The sequence below is a fragment of the Eurypyga helias genome, unplaced genomic scaffold (assembly GCF_000690775.1).
Source record: "Eurypyga helias isolate BGI_N326 unplaced genomic scaffold, ASM69077v1 scaffold27679, whole genome shotgun sequence".
In the NCBI taxonomy this organism is placed as follows: Eukaryota; Metazoa; Chordata; class Aves; order Eurypygiformes; family Eurypygidae; genus Eurypyga; species Eurypyga helias.
In genome coordinates this window covers 6,776-23,280 of record NW_010271971.1, presented here as the reverse complement: position 1 = coordinate 23,280, position 16,505 = coordinate 6,776, and the positions used below count along the sequence as shown (strand labels likewise).

The window sequence follows — 16,505 nt, the reverse complement described above, 5'->3', positions numbered from 1 at the left end:
GGAGTGGAAGACTTTCACACCAGACTTTCAGCCCTGTTTGTACCTTTGTAGCCTCACTGCTTTGAAGCAGTACCACAGGCTGGTGTGAAATAATTCAGAGCACAATGTGCCTTATAAATAGCCAGATAAATTCCAACTTTTTTTGTAAGTATCAGAATAATTCCTTCTCCTGCAGCATTGTTACTTTCATCTGTCCTTCGATACCTGAACTGTATACGGAATGGGGCACCTAGGATTCTGCATATCTCAAAGTTCGTGGTAAAGAAGTCTTCTTTAAAAAGTGTAATGTAAGGGAATTATGAGGCAGGGTTTGCGTTTGGGGTGGGGGTTTTTTGCTGTTTGTTTGTTTGTTTTTGGTGTTTTGGTTTTTTTTGGTGGTGGGTTTTGGTTTTTTGATTATTATTTTTAAAGGTGGAAAATCAAGAGGATAGAGAGCTATCCTGCAGATGCTTCTAGCATGCATGCATGCTTCCTTCCTGGCCTGTTAAGCCTTCCCTTCTCATGCTCTGGTCCTTCCCTCATGTTATGGGCACTCTTACACGTGACCTGAGGCTTAGCCCTTGCCTTCTGTAAGTCATTTTATGCACTGTTCTTTGTGTAAAAGAAAACATGGTGTTACCCAGAGCAAGGTGCGAGATCCTGCTATGTGGTGAAGTCTCACTGAAAGGAATTTATGTTCAATCAGTTGAATTTATGGCAGTAACACATGATGTAAAACGAGTCTGCTACGCTCAGTCTGTTCCGCAACGGTGAAATGAGAGCATTACGTCAATCCCTAGCACTTTGCAGCTAAGATCCAGATGTTGGGTCCAGCCAATAAAATACTGTTTTAAATGGATTCAGGCTGCTTATAATCAACCCAAGGCAGCGAACAGAAGCCTCAAATGTTACAACTGTATATACTTTTTTGAAGGGAAGTGGGGAGAAAGACTCTAAGCACAGACCTGCATAGTCAAATAGGCAAAGGGGCTTACCTGATGGACAGCTCCCAAGATACATATTGATGTGCTGTTTGAGTAGCGTGGGGTTTTCTTAACTCTTCAGTTTATTATTTCATTTCACTATAACACTCCTTTTTTAATAAAAATAAGTTAGGGTTATTCTTAAGTTATATGCAAATTATTTATCCCGATCTTTATATACCTTTATGTTGCTTTCTTGTAGGCCAAACTACTCTGAAGACTCCATGGGATATTCAGGTCTATGTTGTAAATACAAATTTCACTCTAAGGTGGAACTACACTGGGAATGATAGCAATGTGGCATTTTCAGCAGAATACCGGTGGTAAGCAGTAACTTTATTCTGAGCCACAAATGCCTGACGCTTATTTGTGTAGAAAAGAGTATTGATTAATTACTATACTTCTTGATACTGCTATGTAAAACTTGTAGAGACTTTTTGAAGGCCAGGAAGATTAAGTATTGAAATGAAGTGGAATCCTAGTGTTGTCCTTGGTTGGTCTAATTCAGATGTACATTAAATAAATGTAAATTACATTGTTCACTGACAGTAATGTGTTATAAATGCAGAACACACTTGGTAGTAATGCTACTAGAGTGGTTCTTTGAGGAGGTTAACTTGTACACTTAACAATGTAGTATTTGGATTTATTTATTCTGTTTTCTTCAACTGTTTCGTATACCAATACTTATGTGTGCATATACATATACATTTGGTATTTTGTGGCACTTTGACAAGTAAACATAAAAAAACCTTCTAAGATAAAATCACTTAAGTTCTTGATTTTTAGGGTTTCGTGGTGTATGATTTTGGATTTAAAAAAAATAGCTTGCTGCCTTCAATGTGTAGATGAAAAGCAACTGCTTTGAAAATAGTTTTATTTTTAAAAAATGTAACTCTGGTCTGAGAAGTTGAGGATAAACAATTACTACTTCAAGTCTGTGCTGCTTTTTTTATGGTCAGGACATTTTTAGTCTTTATATGAAATGTCTTTTTCTTAAATAAGGAATGGTTGTCTCTTAACTCCCCAAAAAATAGCTTCTGTAAAGCTAATAATTCCAACACTCCAGTTTTCTCCTTTGTGTTTTTCTCTTCCCCTAACGTGCATTCCTTGCTACTGTTAGCATTGGGGCTCTTTTTTTTTTTTTGCTGCTTTTATGCTTTTCTAAGGACTTCTTGCTATGAAGACTTGTAAATTTCTTCCAATGAATTATAAAATCATTGCTAGACTAGGATCATGTTCTAAGGATATAATTCTGGATTTTTGAGAGGTTTTGATGCTGTTTTCTGACACTCTGTGTTTACATGGTGAATAAAGCAAACTGGTATCAGACTGATATGCAGACTGGTATGCAGACTGATAGTTAACCTGTGGTAATAATGCTAAATTAATAGATTAAATTAGAGAATTAAATGGCAATATGAATTCCAGGGTAACTAAGTAGGTGACACTGATTACACTGGTAGTGGTGATAGAACAGCATTAAAAGGTGTGACATTTATTAGCATTAGGAGAAAAGGAAAAGATCTCAATACTTAAATTGTGTATTGGTTTTGTTTTGGGGATGTTTATTTCTTACAGGTCTGAAGATTTTGAGACAGTGGAAACAGAATGGAATGAGTTGCCTGGGTGTCAAAATGTTACTGGCACGGAATGTGACTTTTCCTCAGCAGTAACTGAATACTACGATATGCATCACGTGCGTGTGAGGGCTGAAAGAAGGAAAGAAGTGTCTCCATGGTCTGACATTTTTGAAATGATTCCATACTTTATAGGTATGAGCTCCACATATACTGTAACATTTAGCTAAAAATGTCCTTCAGCACAGTATTGTGGAGAAAATGTGTGTGGCTTCCACTGCTCGGAATGACATGAGCTAGTGGTTTTCTCAACCTTAACATAAGGTATTTGCAGGTCATGAAATGTTATGGTTCTCTCTGAATCTCTGAAAAACAGTGCTGCTGTTTTCTGTCACTGTATTTTTCTAGATTTCAGAAAAATCCTTTTTGATAGTGGACTTTGTGGAAATTCTCTTCTGACCTTGTGACTTAGCATGGTATGGAAGCTTTGCCCTCAGTGTTGGATTGATTTGTTTGAGCTACGTTTCTTGCCTTGCATGCTTTAGAATAACATACTGATTTTTGACTACGGATTCTGGAAAATATTCACTAGTAATATTGCATTTTAATTCTGCTGGTTTTAGTACCAGGTAATGGTTGTTGTTTGTTAGGTTAGATTTCTATTGGGTACTGCCTGTGCTTCATGAAAAATAAGATCCTACAGGCAATTACTGTGATCTTGTTACAGCCTCAGAAGAATTAAATGTAAGATACTATAGGCAGCTACTGTGGTTCTATTAATGTAAATTACTCTTTTGGTGTTTCTTCTTTAAATAGTCATGCTGGACCTTTTTTTTTTTTTCTTTTGATATTTACAGCTCAGATTGGTCCCCCAGGAATAGAGTTGCAGTCTACAAATGGAATCATAAAAATTAAGGTTTCCCCTCCAGAAGCAAATGCAGTCCGAAAAATGTGGATAGCTCATCTACGTTTTAAATATAATCTGGTCCTGTGGGAAAATTCGTCAAATGCAGAGGTATGATCACTTTTTTTTTTACTTTTTAAACTTAACATAACTGTCAGAGATGTATTTTTAATTGTTTAATGCTCTAAAATGGGATTATTTAATGATGTGACTATGTATAATTGTTGCTATGCAGTTTGAAATTTGGGAGGGTGCGTTTTCTTGGGTTTGTTTTTAGTAGAGGTTTGTATTGGGTATATTGTGATAGTTTTGTATTCCCGTTAAGTGCTGGAGCACTTTCCAGTGCTTGAGGACGAAGGTGAAACCATCTCAGATGTGTTGGAGCAGGAGCCACCCTTAGCCAGCAGGAACAGTGGAAAGAGTTGAAGGCAGTGGGAAGAAGCGGGAGGCTCAGTTGATGTTGCTGAGACCATATAGCTTGACTGCAGCTCTTAGTCTGCTATCCTGTGTCAGTCAGTAAATTCTTTGGGTTTATACTCTAGGTTGGTGGGTTTTTAGGCATTCTTTTGAGGTTTTATAATTGCAAACTAGTTTCCATGTGTGTCTTGCACAGCAGATACAGCTATTCTGTAAAGGCCAAGGTAAAATCAGCCTTTCTTTTTTTATCCTTTTAGGGGAATGGGTTCCAGCTAGATTAGGGCAGGAATTAGTTACCTGTCTTCATTTGGAAGACCCAGTCATGATCATTACACATCAAATGAGGGAAAAAGCTGTAAGTACAAGGCATGTACAAAGGTCAGTCAGTGAAAATTCTAGTAAACAGAAAGCAATGTAAGCAATTCTTTCAATGAGTTGAGGAACGGAAGTGTACTATTTCTCTTCTGAGTGTGTGTCTGAGTATTTATCTGGAGAGTTATGCGTCATGTAGAGCAGTGCTGCGATCCCTCCCTACTTACGTGTGTTAAAGGACCTTGACATTCTTTCCTCTTAGCCCAGTTGGAAACTTCCCTTTAGCATTTGTTCAGCTCATGTATTGTCCTTTGTTCCTTATTTTAGCATTTTTTTTAATGGTATATTATATAAATGGGCTGAAACCTGGTGAAGAAAAAAGATACTTTAAAAAATCAGCTCGTCAGGAAGAACAACTATCTTCATATGCTCTTTGCAATTGTTTCTTGCAGTTCAGAAGTCTAAGTATTTTTCCTACTCATGTCATTGACGATCTTGCACCAGACACTACCTATTGTATGAAAGTTCAAGCAACTCTTCCTTTGGACTTTAAAGAAGGCTTATTCAGTCCCGTTCGTTGTATAAAAACTACGCGTAAAGGTACAGAGTAAAATAATTTTCTCTTAAAATGATAACTCAAGTTTGAACTGTTGGAAAGTAAGTTGTTCTAAAGCAATAGAAATATACACAAGTGCCAAGTTCCTACTCATTTTGGTATAACAACAATCTTGAGTTCTCTATGGTTTCTATCTTAAAGCAAAGTAAAATATATTGCCTATCAGTATTAGAGTTCTAATAGCACAAAAAGGTTTGTGCTCTGAGACAAATTCTGTCCGTTAATTTGGACTGCAAAAACTATTTTCTGTATTTTGGAGAAGTGGATATTTTTGAATTTCTGACTTTGTATCGGGAGGAAAGGGATATGTATGTAGGGGAAACAAAAGCCCTTTGTCTATTTGGCACTAAATGAATACATGTAAAGTTGAGCTAAGCTTAAAACAACACTGGTTTTATGCAAGCCTTGGTGTATGTATTGTTACAGATTCTGAGGAATGAGTTAGTGGCACTTTGCCACCAGTTGCTTGTTTTGTATGTTGCAATTTAAATTCTTTTTTGTGCTGTTCAGGTGTCAGTTTAAGTACTTTTAAATGTTTATTTTGGGGGGAAAAAAAAAAGTGTGAGAATGTGGAAAGTCAAACATTGATTGAATCATTGGTACATCAAAATCACTTACGTTTGCATGTGTGTATTTTCCACATTTTTTCATCGAGTTATTGCTGAACCAGTTTATTTCTACTAATCTCAACACTTCTGTACTTATTTTTTTATGAACTGATTTTTAACTGGTTGGGTTTTTTTTACTAAAGGCTTAATATACTGTATATATCATACTTTGATTTGCTATCTTTTATAATGAAAACAGACAACTTTAATGACCGAAAGTGTATCGTGACCATTCACATGAGAAACGCCCATACAGTGAGAAGTTGATATACATAATACAAAGCTTTTCAGTAACTGTGGGTTTCCTTTTTATTTTTCATTTTGAGCAGTGAATGACCTACTCTGTGCGACAAATGTGAGCATTCTTGCTTCGAATATGAAATTTCATCTGCATTGGAATAATCCATATAAACAGCATGTGAGCTACAACGTACAGTATCTCATGTGAGTTAAACATTTCCATATCTGTGTTTAAACAGGTTATGTCATTCCAAATGCCATCCGTTATGTTTTGCAAGTAGCTATTAGAAGTTAAAGTGAAATACCTAACAACAGTGGCGTAATGCATTCTTTGAAATATTGGGCACCTCCTTTGGACAATGTGGCTTTTAAAAGGATAGCATCATATCGTAGAATTTCAGGATACCAGGCTTTTTTTAGGAGCGTTAAACACCTGGTGGAATGGACTACTAAATATATGCCAAGAACCATTCTTAAAAGACGTGTAGTTTGCGTCGCTTTGTACCTTCTTGGATACGAAGAAATTAGATGACTTAGAAGTGAGAGAGAATTCAGGTGTTTAAGGTTTCAATTGTCAACATATTTGATTACTTATGGTCAGTTCCCAACAAAGAAAAAAACCCCATCATGTCTATAAACCTGTATTTTAACATCTAGTTGTCGCACAACTATTGTGGCCGGCATCTGAATGAAGAGGAGAGAACCTCTAGCATTCTTTTGGAATTCCTTTGACTTAATAGAACTATATGAAAAAAATCTTAATTTGGATTTTACAAATTCCTAAAACTGATGTATAATTTTCCTCTTGAAGCTTGATTAAAGCACCAGTTTGTATTTCCTGACCCAGCTGACTTCATTGTTTCAGTTATAAACGGAGAAAATATTCTAAATAAGAGAAGTTTCCAAGAGGCCCATTCTTCCGAAAACAGAAAAGAACTGTGTAGCATAGGTGAATGTGCCTTATTTTTAGAGTTCAAGGACCTCACATCAGAAACTATGAAATATCTCTTGCAGTGGATATCTGAAGAAGCTTCACGATGATTATTCACCAAAGTGGCTCAACGTACATGGGTGTGAAAACATCACTGTCACACAATGCAATTTCTCATCTATCATCACTACTACTGGATTTTATTATCTCCGTGTCCAGGCCATGAGTGAATCTAATAGATCATGTTTGTCTAATGAAGTAAAAGTAAATCCTCTGATAACAAGTAAGTAAATGAGTTTTCTTAAATTTTAATTTCTGAACAATGTACCTAATGCTGTTATGTGTACGTAATGTTACGCTTTGCAAAAAGAAACTTGATAGATCAATGAAACTGAATACATGAATCCCCTACAGAAACTGTGTTGGGAATCCATTGTCTCATCAAGTTAAACGGGAGTTTTTCCATGATCTCTCTTCAGCACAGCCAGTATTTCAGTGTATTTCGAATATTATTTGCTGTACAAAATTAAGCCTCAAAGCATTATGTGGCACTTTATAATCTCATTGTATGCTACACTAATCCCTGTGAGATTGTATTAGAAATATCCCTAGTCTGACTTCTGCCATTGACAGGGAGCACTTCCTGATTTCTTAGAAGAATGATGCTGAAGTCAAATAATTTTGGAATCCACCGGTTTTCTTTTTTTGTGCATGTACTCTCATCACCTTCTTTCTCTCTACCCCTGCACAGTGAACCCCTGAATATTGTGCTGAAGCAGTATTACATTGACATACAAGCCTGAAGAGTTTCATGAAAAAGCAGTCTTAAATGATAGTGACATCAAAGTATTTTAATAATTTCACTCTGGTGAATGTCACTGGTTTTTAATTTCATGGGAAATTATTTTACAAGGGCCTGTAGTGACAGGACAAGGGGTAACAGGTTTAAATTGAAAGTGGGGAGATTTAGATTGGATATCAGGGAGAAGTTCTTCATGGAGGGGGTGGTGTGAGGCACTGGAACAGGTTGCCCAGAGAAACTGTGGATATCCCATCCCTGGAAGTGTTCAAGGCCAGGCTGGATGAGGCTTTGAGCAACCTGGTCTAGTGGAAGGTGTTCCTGCCCGTGGCAGGGGGGTTGGAACTGGATGGGCTTTAGGGTCCCTTCCAACCCAAACTATTCTGTGATTCTATAGTAATTTTTCTTTGTTGCACTTCTTTGATTTTGTGACAAATGTGACCTTACTAAAATGTTTGACTTATTTATCCATCATAAATGTCAAGAAATATTTAATATGTTGGGTAATATTCCATTGCTTTCCATGTTGAAGATGGAATCAATAGCTGTTCTGTATGTCAGCTTTCCCTTGTCCAAGCTCTTGGTAATCTGATAATTGCTTAATAAATTAATGGTGACTGAGGCAAGTAATTCCACAGAAGAAAACAAAAGCTGTATAGCTTCTCACTCTTCAATTATTCTATAACTTTGAAAGAGGGTACATGTGAAAAAAGAGCACAAACACCCTGAGACTGAGAAGCATTCAGTAGTTTCATTTCAACTTGCACAGAGTTAATCCCACTGTCTGTGTATTTCATGTCACTGAAGCTTGCAGAAGCAACACAGGAATGTGGAAAGAGAAAATAATGGAAATAGTTCTCAGGACTTGAGATTCTGAATAAAGGTCTTCGACAAATTAGACTTTTACATTTCTTAAAAATTGTCACAGATGTCAATTGCAGTATTTTATGCAGTAGTTTTCTTCGTATTCTTTTCATCTTGTTTTTAACTTTTTTTTTTTTTAAATGTCTTAAGATGAAATTGGCCCTCCTGGTATAAAGGTGGACATCAGTGATGTTTTGCTCCATATCCAGATTTCTCCTCCAGGAGGATCTGAGAGTGAAGTTATGAGGGACCATTATGATTTGTCTTACCGGATTCTGTATTGGAAGAATTCCTCGAATAATGAGGTATGAAGTAGTTAAATACATGAAAGAGTATATAAAATCTGTTACAACTTAAATACTGAGTTTGAGTTCTCAAGAACCTAATTTTCAAAACAGGCACATATACGGTCTGTGAATTATGCAGTCATTCTGGCTTTTGTTTTTCTGAAAGATTTGCTTTAAAATCTGGTCAAGACAACTTTTATCACAAAGTAATGGTGAATTTAACCTTTGTCCACTGATGTGACTATATGTAATGGTTTGCACAATTGCCCTGAGTTTTCTACAAGCTGCTAAACAGCTTGCTTCTGAATAGAAGTCGTAGGGTTCTTGTGACACTGTCTTGTGGTATGATTCTGTGTGCTGTCTTAATCAATGTACCTTCCGGCCCCTCAAATTCTTTTTTCTGTATTTGCAGTTTTGTCGGTGTATGTATCATAAAGTAGTGAAGTCTTGCATGTTTTTAGCTCATGTTTTAATAGATGCTTCCATTAATAGAGTGAGTCCAGAGGAGGCCATGAAGATGCTCCAAGGGCTGGAGCACCTCTGCTATGGGGACAGGCTGAGAGAGTTGGGCTTGTTCAGCCTGGAGAAGAGAAGGCTCCGGGGAGACCTTATAGCACCTTCCAGTACCTGAAGGGGCTACAAGGAAGCTGGGGGGGACTTTTTACAAGGGCCTGTAGTGACAGGACAAGGGGTAACGGGTTTAAATTGAAAGTGGGGAGGTTTAGATTGGATATCAGGAAGAAGTTCTTCCCGGAGAGGGTGGTGAGGCACTGGAACAGGGTGCCCAGAGAAGCTGTGGATGCCCCATCCCTGGAAGTGTTCAAGGCCAGTCTGGATGAGGCTTTGTTCAGTTGTCCCTGCCCATGGCAGGGGGGTGGGAACCTGACGGTCTTGAAGGTCCCTTCCAACCCAGACTATTCTGTGACTCTGTGATGTTCTTTAAGTGCTTCTTAGTAAAATATTTTACAGTAATGGAAAATACGTAAATGCATGGAAGAAGAGGAAAAAAACCCCTGCAACTAGAAGTTTAATTTTGCACACAAAATTTTGGTGTGGCAGGAGCAGTTGATTCTTGACAATAAGTGTTTCCTCAATGTGTTTGCTTAGGAGAGAGTTGTGTGGTTTCTTTTATTTAATCCAAGTGCAGAAGTGTCTGACCTCTTACAGAATTACTTCAGCAGAGGCCAAAGTTCTAATCTGTTTGAGTGACTTTTGTACTGTTTACGTGCATCTTACTCTTCCAATATTTCTTTTCCAGGAGGATATCAAAATGAAAGAGGTAAAGCAGACAATAGCGACAATCTCTGACCTAACACCTTCGACTTTGTACTGTGTAAAAGTTCAAGCATTCTCACAAATTTACAACAAAAGCAGTGATTACAGCAAAGAGGAATGCATCCAAACACCTGGAGGTAGGAAGAGCTTGGGAATTGTTACACCCCTGGAAGTCAAACTGTTAACCCTTCATAGGCCTTTGCAGGTCTCACTAGTTAAAAAATATTTGCAGCATGACTTAATGGCCTCACAGAGTTGGCATCTAGTTGGGCAGATCCGTATCAGCAGCCTGTCACTCTGCTGCTCTGTGTTCTCTCCTGTAGCTGCACTGATACACTGCTGCTGCTCTCACCTGGTCAGAATTACATTCTGGTTGTTCCACGACACAGCTCAGTTTACAGTTACTAATCTGAGGTAGTTTCTATGATTGTGAATTAAGCTTAGTTCTGTACAATGACTTATCAATAGGTAAGCTTTAATATTTAAAAACACTTTCAAAGTATTTTTAGGAGGGTGCAAGGGATTACTAAGTGCTCTATTTTCAAGAATATTTTGTTCTTGAAATTGTCTTAATTCTTCTGTGAATGAACTACTCTAGCACAGGACTTTTTAAAATGTGAGAGAGGACAAATCACCAGACATTATAGCTGAAAGTTCACCTTTGTGCAAAATGAGAATACATTTGTAGGTGGATTACACTCATTCAGAACATAAGAGCAAGTTATCCGTTGGATTGAATTTGACTAATCATCTTCCATTAACAGGCTGTGACACTAGAAAAAAAAATACTAAATATCCATACTGACTTAAGAAATGTAATAATAGTAATGCTTCTTTCTCACATCTTAAGTTTTTAGGATTCATTTATACTGTAGTCCTGGCTGCTTTGTCTTCATCAATCTGGCAGAGGGTTGGACTAGGTGATCTCTACAGGTCTCTTCCAACTCCTACCACTCTGTGAATCTGTGAATCCTAAAAAGAAACAAGTGTTACTTTTTTACCTTCACACGAGAAACTTTGTTCTGTTTTACTAGTCAGTAAGTAGTCTTCCCCATAGCCTTCTATTGCCGTGAGCCTGTTTAAGACCAAGCAGTACATTCAAGACTCTCTATAGAGAGAGGGATGCAGTCATACAGATCACCCTGTACTTGCCATATGTTCTTATATCGCAGTGTGAAAATCTTCCATTCTTTGATCTTTGGTACTAACTGGAAATAGAGATAAAAAGACCCGATTGTCTCATCTTGACTATTTGTAAAGTGTGTCCTTGTATGCATTAATTTTAGTATGTTCAAACTCCTTTCAGTCTGTTTGTTAGAGATAGTGCCAGAGGATATGTTGCAAAGGAGAAGAGAGGAGGGGAGAAGGAACCTTGCAAGTTTCTTGATCTTAGGCACTGAATAGCTTATAACTATACAGATAAAGGGTTTCTTTGACTACTATATTTTACTATCAGAAGCTGAATTCTGTCATGTAAACTCCTTCTACCATAAGGTCCCAACCTGAAGTCCTGCAACTGAGCCTAGCCTGTTAGAAGGCTTTGCACAGTTCCTGGGTTAATACAGGAATACGGGACAATAGAACCATTGAAAGGTTTGGGTTGGAAGGGACCTTAAGGAACATCTAGTTCCAACCCCCCTGCCATGGGCAGGGACACCTTCCACTAGACCAGGTTGCTCAAAGCCTCATCCAGCCTGGCCTTGAGAAATTCCAGGGATGGGGCATCCACAGCTTCTCTGGGCAACCTGTTCCAGTGCCTCACCACCCTCTCTGTGAAGAATTTCTTCCTGATATCAAATCTGGATCTGCCCTCTTTCAATTTAAACCTCTTACCCCTTGTCCTGTCACTACAGGCTCTTTTAAAAAAAACCCCCCCAGCTTCCTTGTAGGCCCCTTCAGGTACTGGAAGGTGCTAGAAGGTCTCCCGGAGCCTTCTCTCTAGGTTGCATAACCCCAACTCTCTTGGCCTGGCTTCCCCAAAGAGGTGTTGCAATCCTCTGACCGTTTTTGTGGCTTTCCTCATGGACAGACAGGTTCATGTTTGTCTTGTGCTGGAGGCCCCAGAGCTGGACAGAGGACTCCAGCTGGGGTCTGAGTGGAGCAGAGCAGAAAAATCTCCTCCCTCAACTCGCTGGCCATGCTTCTTTTGACGTAGCCCAGGATACAGTTGATTGCAAGTACACATTGCCAGTTCATGTCCAGTTTTTCATCCACTGGTATCCCCAAGTCCTTCTTGGCAGGGCTGCTCTAAATCCCTTCATCCCCCAGCCTGAATTGATACTGGGGATTGCCCCAATTTCCATGCAGGACCTTGCACTTGGCCCATGGGCCCACTCCTCAAGCCTGTCAGGGTCCTTCTGGACCGTGTCTGTTCCCTCTAGTGAATCAGCTGCACCACTCAGCTTGGTGTCAAGTTGATGGCACCAGGTTTGATCACCGAACTCCAGTCATGTCGCCTTCCAGCATGAGGTTTTACTTTGTCAGCATAGAGCTGGGATCTAAACTACCAGTGTAGAGGAACTGGCATATCCTTAGGATTGATTTCTTAAAGAAGCATCTGAACAGAGTAGATAGAAGAAGAAGATCCTTTTTCTCCCTGTTAGCGATGTTGTAGTCATCTGAAGCTTACAACTGGAGTTCCTCTCCTGTCCAAGAAACCATTGGGATACTTTTGGGCCCCTGAAGACCCTGCAAGTCTAGACACTAATAATTTCCTGGCCAAAGAACCATGGGCCAGCTTCTCTATAGTAATTTCCCATTCCTACTGCATAGCCCATGGGAATTCTTACTCTTGTATCACTGCCTTTTTATAGAGCTCTATCAATTACGTAGTATGTTCCTTGGGGTTAGAGCCTGTGCACAAGCTATAGCACAATATATTTACGTGGATCGAGTGCTTCCCGGTAGCTGTCTATGTGCAGCCTTTTTGTGCTGCTGTCAAGTAGTGACATGTAACTGGAATGTAACTGGGAATAACTGGATCTTGGTTATGATCCTGTTGGTAAATGCCTCTGTTCTTATATTGGGTAAATGTTTTGTGCTGTGTTTTTAATAAAATTATTGATGATATTGGAATGGCATCATCGTTATAGTGATCGTCATGGCTAGGTATAGTACTGTAGAAATGTGAAGTTTTATGATAAATACTGCAGCAGATCTGGAGATAATATGTTCTTTAATCTTTGTAGTTAATGAATACCTAGACTGAATGGGTTTTGTTCACTTTTTTAGATAAAATTTTACCTCTGATCATTTTAGCAACATTTGTAACTGCCCTGATTGTCGTCTTGCTTGTGGCTACTCTGCTTGTTTTTGCCCTGTATCAAGCCTACAATAAGATCAAATATGTGTTCTTTCCATCATGCCACCCTCCTTTGAACATAGAGGTAAGACGAGTTTTATTTTTCTCATTCATTAAACAAATGTGTTTTTGAAAAATGAAGAGAAAATATGATGAAAAAGTGTTTATCTGTTATCCTGCGGTCTTATGGGTATGCCAAGATTAATTGTGTAGGTTTTAATGACGTGCAAGAATTTCTATGGAAAACATAGGTAGTATCAATTTCTAGAATTCTGCAATTAACAAATATTTTAACTTCTATATTTTCTCTCCTGTGCCTGCAAAGGCGTTGATAATGATCCTTCATTCCAGAGAGCGCATGTGTCTACCCAGTGTCATAATGTACTTTTGCGCTGCTTTGTGGTCCCAGCAATGTTTTCCCGTTGGGTAATCTGGAAGAATGTGCTCTAGCCTTTTTGTCACCCTTTAAAACTTGGAGGAGGTGAAATTGCAAACCCAGTCTTTAGAGGAGAATTTGGTGTAGCAGGCAGCAAATGCTTCTACCATCTCCTGACCTAGTGCCTGGATGGCCTCAGGAAGGGCGGATGTCTGATTTCCAGCTCAGCTTGGCACAGGTCGGGATGGCCTCAGGAAGGGCGGATGTCCAGCTCAGCTTGGCACAGGTCATACTCAGTGTAGAGATCCTGTTCTGGAATGAACAGGGCAACACGTAAGTGTGGGTATGTTTTGAAATGTAGCAAGAACTGCTTTTTACTGTGCTTTCTTCTGTGTCGCTCAGAAGACTGAGCTTGAGGAGCATATGGCCTTCCTAAAGTGCATCGTCATCTCACGGAAGCTCTCGGGATACACGGCATACAAAGCTTTCTGAATAAAGTTGTAATTTAAAACCAGTTCTGTAGTTTACAAAGCTTGATTGGAATTGAATTTGTTTGTAAGGCAGCATTTCAGCTGTTTTGTTCAGTAGACTACTGGTAACATAATTAAGGCAATGCCTATTGAGAGTCTTTTGTGATGGATTTGACATAAACCTGTTCTCCAAAGTGGTCATTTAAAGCATGTAGGGTAGACAGCAGCGCACTGCTGAGAGCTGCGTAAGGCTCAGCCTCCTACTGCAGCAGCTCACTCTTTTTTTCTTCCTTCCCCCTTCGTAACTGGTAATGCGATGACTTTGCAAACACACACCTGTCATCCCCGTGCTACCACGTGGTCTTTGGAAGTGTCTCACTTAGGCTCGAGTGGCCTCATAAGGCTATAATCAATGAAATACTGCAGTTATTGACAACCTTGAGCATAACAAAAGAGTTAAGATACATGTTAGTCATTCTTTAGTGCTCAGTTATATGAATGCAACTAAACTTCATCCTAACTTGGAGTGTGTGAACTTAGGGAAACGGCGTCTTACAGGTAGAAAACCTCATGATGCTACTGAATGCGATAAAGCGGATTGGTACAGCTGTGGTGTGAAACAGAATCGTTCTTTAGGTGTTATGTATGAGTGTTCACCTCTTTCTGCTTCTCTCCTGGCAGGGTTTTGCAGGACAGCCCTTTATCAGGCCTTATCTGTCAACTACAGAAGAACCAACAGAAATTTGTTCTATAATTGAGACTGTCCTCACAGAAGTGAATCACATTGATTTTAAAGACTACAAACATTCTAAACAGAGCAGTCGAGATTCAGGAAATTATTCTAACGATGACGATACTTCAGGGAGCAAGGCATCAGAAGAAAAGGAGATAGTATAACTTTTAGGAAAATAAAATCCCTACGTGGGACTGGCAGCATAATAAACACTTGAAAGTATTTTTATATGAAAGCTGCAACCTAAGGAAGACAGTGTGACTTGGGGGCCTTTGTCTTCAGGTTTCCAAATCCGCACTTTGGGAGCAGAAAGCGACATACCCTCTCTGCTGCAAGCTGGCTGAAGTTGAAACACGGCGGGCTCCTCGTACCTTACACCACTTTTGGCTGATGCTTCATCTTACGGCAAATCATAGCCTCTGCGTAAAGAGGAGCAGATCCGTATGCTTTGTACACTTGAACCTGATGACCTCAGCAGAAGCCGCCTCTGTTTCACAAGAGAGTGTCTCGCTATCTCAGAGGTTTGTGTCGAATGCCAAAGTGTACTGTGACAGAAGCCTTACATTCCAGTATTGAACCTTACCGTGTTTACACAGGCAGAAGGAAATTGATGTGGGATACAACTGTAAGAACTTTCCTGACATTCTCTTCCAGCCCCTCAGGGCTTTTTGTCTGAGCACACGCAGAGCAAAAGATACAAAGAGACCAACAGTAGCCTTGGTGAGGTGGCTCCTCTGAGCCTCCGTGTGGAATTCCTTGTGGCCAGCGGTCGCGAGGTGTTCCCAGCGCCGCCTTGCTTGTTCGTGTCGCTGCGTCCCTGCATCAGGGTGCTCGCCTCCCGCAGCGCTCAGTAACCTGGGCAGGGGTGGGGAGGGGAAAGGCAGGAAGGAGGTTTGCTTCACCTCAGAATTTCATAGTGGAAGCTCGTTGTAAATAGAGGTTGGGTCAGATTGTTTTGCACTGTATTTAGGATAAAAAGTAACAAATGCCCAAGCTAAATGTACTCTGCAAGAAGAAATTAATCATACCCTTACTTTAATCATGAGGCATGTTAAGAGGCATATTCTAGATCACTTTTTTCCCCATGGCTGGGTAGCCAGAAGTATAAAATATTTACTTCTAATTTAATTTGGAAGCATGAATTTCTGTTGACAAGGAAGAAGCTTGTTTCTGTAATTAGAAGGACCCAGGCTGAATGTAGAAAATGCCTTTTAACAGCATGGTGAGGGTGCTCGTCATTCAAAGCTCTTTCAGCGTAGTCTCATTTTGCCAACAGACTTGTCTTTGTACAGATTATAGGGATATGCTGCAATAATGTTTCAGTTTGCATACCAGTTTCTTCTTATGAAGTAATTTTTTAAAGATACCTCATTTTTTATGAAGAAATTGATTTAGAGCAAACTGGTGGTAAGCTTCAAGTGGGCTGCTTTTTATTGTAACGGGCAACTGTCGGTGTTTCTACATAATTATTTTTTTAATTTTGAAGATGTGATCTAATTTTATAACTTCTATGCCCCTGTGTTCATTGAAGAACATAATAAATTTTGCACATTTACTTCTTTATCCTTTTCCTGGTTCCGTGTATTTTTTGACGTAGTGGCATTCAAGGCACACCATGGATACTTCGGAAGTTCCCATGAGTCTTCAGTTACTATCATTCTTCTAAAACCCAGTGTGAAGAATATCATATATAAATGCAACTAGGGCTTCCTTTGGGGGTGTTGCACGATTTGGACAAGTCGGCAAGAAAGCGCTAATTCGCTGTCTGAATCGGGGCTTAACAGGAGAACACCGAGCACGTGCGTTCCAGTCCTTGTGGTCTTCCAGCTG

At 39.4% G+C, this 16,505-nt stretch overlaps 1 protein-coding gene across 1 annotated transcript; it reads left to right on the top strand.

Annotated features, from left to right (window-relative positions):
• Positions 1-220: 220 nt before the first annotated feature.
• Positions 221-14,839, top strand: IFNAR1 (interferon (alpha, beta and omega) receptor 1). Its single transcript, XM_010158981.1, has 11 exons — positions 221-251; positions 1,165-1,285; positions 2,544-2,737; positions 3,400-3,557; positions 4,628-4,775; positions 5,729-5,843; positions 6,654-6,853; positions 8,384-8,538; positions 9,779-9,932; positions 13,027-13,181; positions 14,624-14,839. The coding sequence occupies exons 1-11, from the start codon at positions 221-223 to the stop codon at positions 14,837-14,839; spliced, it is 1,647 nt and encodes a 548-aa protein (XP_010157283.1).
• The last annotated feature ends 1,666 nt before the right edge of the window (positions 14,840-16,505 follow it).